A 6,906-nucleotide genomic window follows, 5' to 3' on the forward strand; every position below is an offset into this window, starting at 1 on the left:
ATAATCTATAAACAGCCAAATTATTCAAGATTGGACGTTATCTTAAAAACTCTTCCATCCTCATTTCTGGACTTCCCACCTGAGGTGTATCAGATTTAGAAAGCCCCGTGCGTAATAGGAATAATTTGGTAATTTGCATGTGTAATTTTCGCTAAAACATATTTGGCGTATAAAAAATTGATCAAACTTTCATTTCCAAGACAGCCAAATACAGCGCGCTTCCAATTCCTTTCACGCCTTACCATTCAACAACAATACTAACAATTAGTATTTATAGTTCTTATAGCTGAAATATTGGTACGTATATCTTACTAGAACTGGGCTTTTAATAATAAAGCATTCAAGTCTGTATGTAGTTAATTTTGACACTTACATTGTAATTCTCTGTATCAATTAATATAACAATATCAGCACATTTAAGTAGTAGTATAGTTTTTTTACCGTAAATCTTACAAAAATATTGCTTTTTTCAATCATTGTTGAGGGTAATTAAAATACAACAGAGCTTCACATTTAAATAGATTTAAGATTTATACCATACAGTAATAAAAAAGAGAATGAACAGAATTAACGGAAAATTGTCTCCAAACATTTCAAGGCCTGGTATGAACTGCTGGTATCATCTACTCCAAATAAAGAAGCGCCTATTAATAAAATCAAAGAACCGTATTTGGTGCCGAAAGTATTTTATTTTTACAAGTACACTAGATTACACTTCTAATGTGCAAATTCCATTTAAAATGTGAAATTAGTATTATTTTATTTAAGAGTTGAGATTTAATAACAGCTCTAACTCTATCATTTATTCTTCGTTGCTGACGCCACGACGCCGTCTACCAGGTCCACCAGCGAAATTGGCAGCTGCTAATCCCATCAGATGTTTAGCAGCTTGGCTTCCGGAAAATCCACGGGACAATCCTAAGTCCAGTCCTCGCTTCTCACTAAATAATATCGGAATAAAAGATAGTCAAAACTTGATGCATTGTTTATGCAACAACAAAAAGTGTCCAATGGAATAGTATTACAGAGAACGAGGAAACTATCTGTGTAATGTTTGCAATTCATTACAGTTTAGTCAAATTTGTTTAAAATGGATCGAAAGCTTAACAGGAAATTAGTCGATACAACTGAACTGATATCTTGTTCATTAATATCTGTAGTAAAATATAATCTCAATTCTAGACCTGAAAGAGTCTTTGCTCTGAAAGCTGCTTACATTATAGCATTGTTATTTAATTGAAAATATTTAGCATTGTTTTACCTGTGTCTTACTTTCCCCTTCAATTTTATCGGATATTAGAATATTTATTAACAATATCATGTAATGTCGGTTTCATCAAGTTGTATCTTTTTTATATATTTTCTTTGATGATTAATTAATTATAATAATATAAATATGATTGCACTTTTAGTAAGACACTAAAAAACCAAGCTCGCTTTTTACGTACGTTTTACCGCTTTCAGAAGCAAGCAGATTCTCCACTACTCCGGTCAAGACTCGAACGACTTCATCAGGGTGTTCAATTTCCACCAGAGTGCGCTTTAACCTAGATAACAGATGAGGCAGTAGTGTGAAACAGAACTAAATCAAATACAGATACATTTTGAAAATTTTCGTTTTATCGTCTATCTTGCTTTTCGTATTTAAAAAAAACAAAACTAGATGAACTTATGATAAAACGACAGAGTAGTTTCAAGATATACTTAATACTTATTGGTAGGGTTCTTCGCCGGTGTTTTGACAACATAAGGATACAAATTTTAATGAAAAAATTTATTATCGCGAAATACGTTGTTAAGAAGAAATTCACCATGACCAAAGCAATCTTATTTTTTCTTATCCAGTTTTAGAGTACTCTTGTTTCGAGGGTAATATCTACTTTCTCAAGGACCAAAGAGACAAATAAGTAGAGTTCATCAGTACCAAATAACGATAGATTTCTCCTTGAGTTCTCTCCAACTCAGATGCCTACTAATTTGTGACCTTTACCAATAAATAGAAATCCCACTAGAGAACCTTGCATTACAGAGTTTGTCTAGATTTATCGACTACGTCTGTAGAACAAATCACACCCCAATTATTACTATCCAATAAGGTTTTTCTGTTAACAAAGCTGAGTCTCCACAACCGTATATTGTTAGAAATAGCTTCGGGTTATTTGGTGCAATGATTGGCTCATCAAACAAACAAAGTACCCAAACTGAAGAACAGAGTAAACTCAGTCCAATAACAGTTGCTCAACTAGACTCACTGGAGAAACGAAAAATTATCTTTTGTAACTAAATCAAAGTGAATAATTCATAAATTGAACACCCAAAATATGAGGTTAAGAACCAATCCATTTTTAACTTTTCTACATTATGCGTGTGATCTATTTTTTTACTAGTTTTTCCTTGATTTAACTTCTGAACTATGAGTTCACAATACATTGAAAATATGTTTCCATGAACTCATTACTTATATTCTAATACATATTCAGATTTAAACTGTTTAAACCTAATGGTGCAGTTTCGGAAATACGTAGAATGGTTAAACTCGTGTATTTAGAAATGATGATTTGTCTTCAGACCATTTGGCTTAAAAGCAGATATATTTTTAAAAGTTGACAATTTTTATTGTGATTTAAAATTTCAGAAAGGATGTGGTTCATTATTGAGTTAAAATGTGAAATAGGTTGTATTTCTCGAAGAAAAGCAGTTGTTCTGAAAGAAGAGTTTGATTTGAATTACTCTGTAAAGTTTTAAAGATCGGTGGTTATTCAATAGATTTGTAAGTACAGATGTGTTGTGTGTTACAAAGTTACCGAGAAAAGGGCGTGTTTACTGTGTATGTTAGTAAATAAACATTATTTCAACCGAATTGTATTTGTTTTGACTTTACTGAATGCAGGATTCACAGGACTGAGTTGTATTCTTTTGAAGTGGTTTAGATAGTTCTGTTAACATTTAGAATGCAGTTGTGGTTATAAACTTCGAAGTTTGTTCTCCAGATGGTGTTTCGGGCTTTTCTGTCTCCATCTTTAGAATAAGTGATAAAAGACTCAACATAATACACGAAACGACACCTGAAAACCAGCTTAGTGAATTGTTGTACGTTAAATATGTCAATAAATAAACATTAAACAGAATATATTTGTTTTGTAAATAGACAGTTTATAACATTTTGTGTATTGTTGTTAAATAGAATCTAATAGATTGTTTTTTGCCAAGACTATTTCGCTATTGTAATTTTGAAGATAGCTCAAGAAACTTTGTAAACAATGTTTTATGTTATGATTTAAAACAAACACATTTCACTGAAAACAAATTGTTTTCCTTGTGATGCTACATGTTTGCCGTTATCCTGTAACAAGCATTGAGTTTTTCTGTTATATATAACAGAAGAAAATTAGGACATCTTAAAGGGACATTATTCTTTACGACATACCAGTAAAGATGTGTTGACATCAGTCTGAAGCGTTTCCATCACTCATCTTCTTACTACAGTTTATTATTTACTGATTAATTGTAAATTGTAAGAAATCCTTAATTTTGTATATATTTGTTTTAATATTTGGTTCCTTAGTAGGAAAGTAAATTTGTTTTCAGCTACGCATAGAACTGCATTTTAACTGCGAAGTTCACTATAATATTACACAAAGAAAAAAAAACACTACAAGTGTCCAAAGCACTTAGCATCTATCTATTATGCACAAGCTGCAATCAGCGCACGAAGCTCATGTTATAACCGGCTGAGATCTGGATTTAGCAATTTTCTCCCCTAAAAGCATACTTAATGCTTTTTGGTTCTATCTGATATTACCAAATCACTTCGAGGTGAATTGTTGCCCTTCTTATCTTTTGTTCTAATCTGGGGATAACTATGTCTGAATCTTCGGTTCTCCAACATGTTTGTTCAACCTATATGTCGTACATGATGTTACTGAATTTTAAATACCAAAATATCGCTTAAATAGTTGCTTGGTAAGAAAACTCATTGTTGATATTCTCTCAGACACCAAAACCTTTGGTATGTCCAATTGAGAACTGTAGTTTCTACTCTTCTACTACGTAGCCACTTTTAACCGAATAGCAGTATTGATCGCTATAGTTAAAACGCCCCTCAGCTAAAACTGAGACAGGTATTCAGCATCATTTCACGGCTCTAACATTGGACCTTCGATTTCGAAGACAAACATGCTAACACGTAGGTTCTAAAATCTAATAACCTTAAATAATATGAAAAAAATGATAACTAAACAGTTTAGGAGTTCTGTGTTTAGAATCTAGTAATTAAATCTAAATATAATTTTAACTTATGTCTTAATGTAAACATGTTGAATAATAAAATGTCTTCTTGATTCAAAGGAATTCTTATTAATAATTAAATGCTTTCGTACATAAGACATAGAAATTGTGTATCTATGTACAACTAGATAACTTAGCCAATGCTATAAGTAGATTAAACTCAAAAAGAGTAAACTATAACACTAATTTAAGAAGTATATGTAACAAATTTAAACTTTAAAACAATCTGAAAGAGAAAATTCTGTAACTCACCGGTTCTGAGGCAAGGAAGCCGACAAGGCTACTGACAAGACTGACATCAGGAGAAACACGGTAATGAAACCGACGATTACTGATACCTTGGCCATAGTGTTTCTATTGGAGTAAACGGACACGAAGTACAAGTTAAGAACTTCATTATACAAAAATAGATTACATCATGACAAATTTTGATTAAGGCTGCATATAGTGGACACTCTAGGGTACCTAACACTATACAAGGAATTGGGGACATGCTGTTTAGAGATATACACTACATTAAAAGGACAGGTTTGTTTATTGGAAAGTAAGATAAGAAAGAATGCGTTGTTATATGAAGTATAATTTTGTAGACATTGTTGTCATTTATATTAGTATTGATATCAGACTTCATGTGGAATTAGCATTGTATTACAACGTACAATGTATTCAAAACATATATAGCTTTATCCTGATTATCAGATTACATATATGCATCTTAAGTAAAAGGCAAAAATACTGGATTAAACACAAGTGTTATCTCCATGTGAGCCTGTCTTCTTTCTTTACTACTAATGAAGATTGGTGTGCCTGTCGATAGCACTAGTTTTATAATTTCCAACCATTTTTCATCTACCTGTTTGTTTTGCTATCACAATCAAGCAACCTTATTGTCTTTTAAAGTTATACACAGAAGAAAATTAAAGTACAGAAGCCTATGCTAGTTTACTGTTAGCTTCAAACTTGAGAGGTTTTACTAGTAAATAATTTAAAACCCTTAGTAAAATTGCATAAAAAATATTTTAGCATAAACCAAAAACTTATAATTATATTTGTTGTAAACTCATTATATATATTTAAGCATATGAAAATCTTTATTTTTTAATATTTGGTAGGTAAACATTACTACTGTATACTGTAGAAATGAAATTCAAATGTAGTAAACATACAGACAACTTTTTGTTTTTCATGAAACAATTTGTTAGTAAATATGGAGTACATCTGATAGAGAATTCTCTCAATTATTATCGTGTGGCATCTAATAGTAAAAATAATATTACAAGGAGAGGAACTGAAAATACGAATATTGGGAATGTGGTCTAATATGTATTTACCTAGGTTTCATAAATTAGGGATATATAGTTCCATTAAAACAGCTAGGATTTCTTAAATGATATAATACTTTCTCAAATAGAATGTTCCTAAGTGAAAATGAAGAAAAAGCGACACCAGAAATCGTAAAAATATGGTTTACAAAGACGCAACTTAATGAGGGTTAAGATACTTTTTTCAATTAGAAATAAGTAAAATAACAAAGCAATTATAAATAGAAATACTGTCTAGCGCAACTGATATTGGGTGAGGTTGGGATCCTCACCTACTTGTTTTATGGACTTATAAATAGAAATACTGTCTAGCGCAACTGATATTGGGTGAGGTTGGGATCCTCACCTACTTGTTTTATGGACTTATAAATAGAAATACTGTCTAGCGCAACTGATATTGGGTGAGGTTGGGATCCTCACCTACTTGTTTTATGGACTTTATTGTCTGTATATCGTAGATATGACTTTAATATTCTTCTAATTTCCAATTTTTAGTACATTCTCTGTCCTAGAATTTCGCACACAGCTACACGAAAGTGATATCAATGCATAGCTGCACTAATAGACTAAAGGCAAGACAACTAGTGAACAGCACCCGCCAACAACTCTGGAGATAATATTATCTGATCGAATAGTGGCGTCACTCTTAGAGTGAGATCACTTCTCAAATATGCACAGTGTGTTTTAGTGGCAACAAGTACTTAACTGTGAATCCTTAAATTCATTTATTAGGTAAAATATCCAGTAGGTTATTAGCGTTATACTGCCTCACAATATTTAATTCCACATACACCCTGGTGTAAGTTAAAATAATGTTGTATTTTCCATTTTTCAAAATTATTGATTTGACAGTGACCGTGCGTGTTATTTAAAATTCAGACATTAATCCATTCCAGAAAATATAACTAAAGGTTTCTTGTGCTTTGTTAGTAGCTCGTAAACTTCAAACCTAGAAAGTATATTATACATGCACACCAAAAGAGCAAGATTACTGTAACTACATTAAAAGTATTAGACAAATGTTATGAACTATGTGACATTCATGAATGATTACAAAAAAAGCAACATGAAATTTATATGGAAATTTAGTTTCCTTTTTCTATATAATATGTATTCATACACATATATATATATATATTACGTTTTTTTAATGGTGTTTAATTTTGCTATTTTAAACATTTACAAATAAGGAAACAAATCCTACATGTTTTCAACATTGTTGTTGAACTACTGATCTGATAGTGTATATTAAGAAAATAGATGCGAACTTACCTCTAGAGTGATGCAAAGACTCAGC

The 6,906-nt window shown here is 31.4% G+C and overlaps 1 protein-coding gene across 3 annotated transcripts in view; it reads right to left on the reverse strand.

Annotated features, from left to right (window-relative positions):
• Window positions 1–669: 669 nt before the first annotated feature.
• The window catches only part of LOC106476825 (diuretic hormone class 2-like), a 36,955-nt gene continuing 30,718 nt past the window's right edge, over window positions 670–6,906 (reverse strand). For 2 of the 3 annotated variants that reach the window (XM_022381385.1, XM_022381386.1), the window contains exons 2-4: window positions 4,540–4,641; window positions 1,449–1,547; window positions 670–941 (exon numbers count right to left, since the gene is read on the reverse strand). In XM_022381385.1, the coding sequence (XP_022237093.1) occupies window positions 803–941; window positions 1,449–1,547; window positions 4,540–4,634 (333 nt within the window). In that variant the 5' untranslated portion in view covers window positions 4,635–4,641 and the 3' untranslated portion in view covers window positions 670–802. Of the gene's footprint in view, window positions 942–1,448; window positions 1,548–4,539; window positions 4,642–6,881 lie in introns of all 3 variants that reach the window. The other variant, XM_022381384.1, reaches the window with a different exon arrangement.

Source organism: Limulus polyphemus, unplaced genomic scaffold, assembly GCF_000517525.1.
Source record: "Limulus polyphemus unplaced genomic scaffold, Limulus_polyphemus-2.1.2 Scaffold159, whole genome shotgun sequence".
NCBI classification, from domain to species: Eukaryota; Metazoa; Arthropoda; class Merostomata; order Xiphosura; family Limulidae; genus Limulus; species Limulus polyphemus.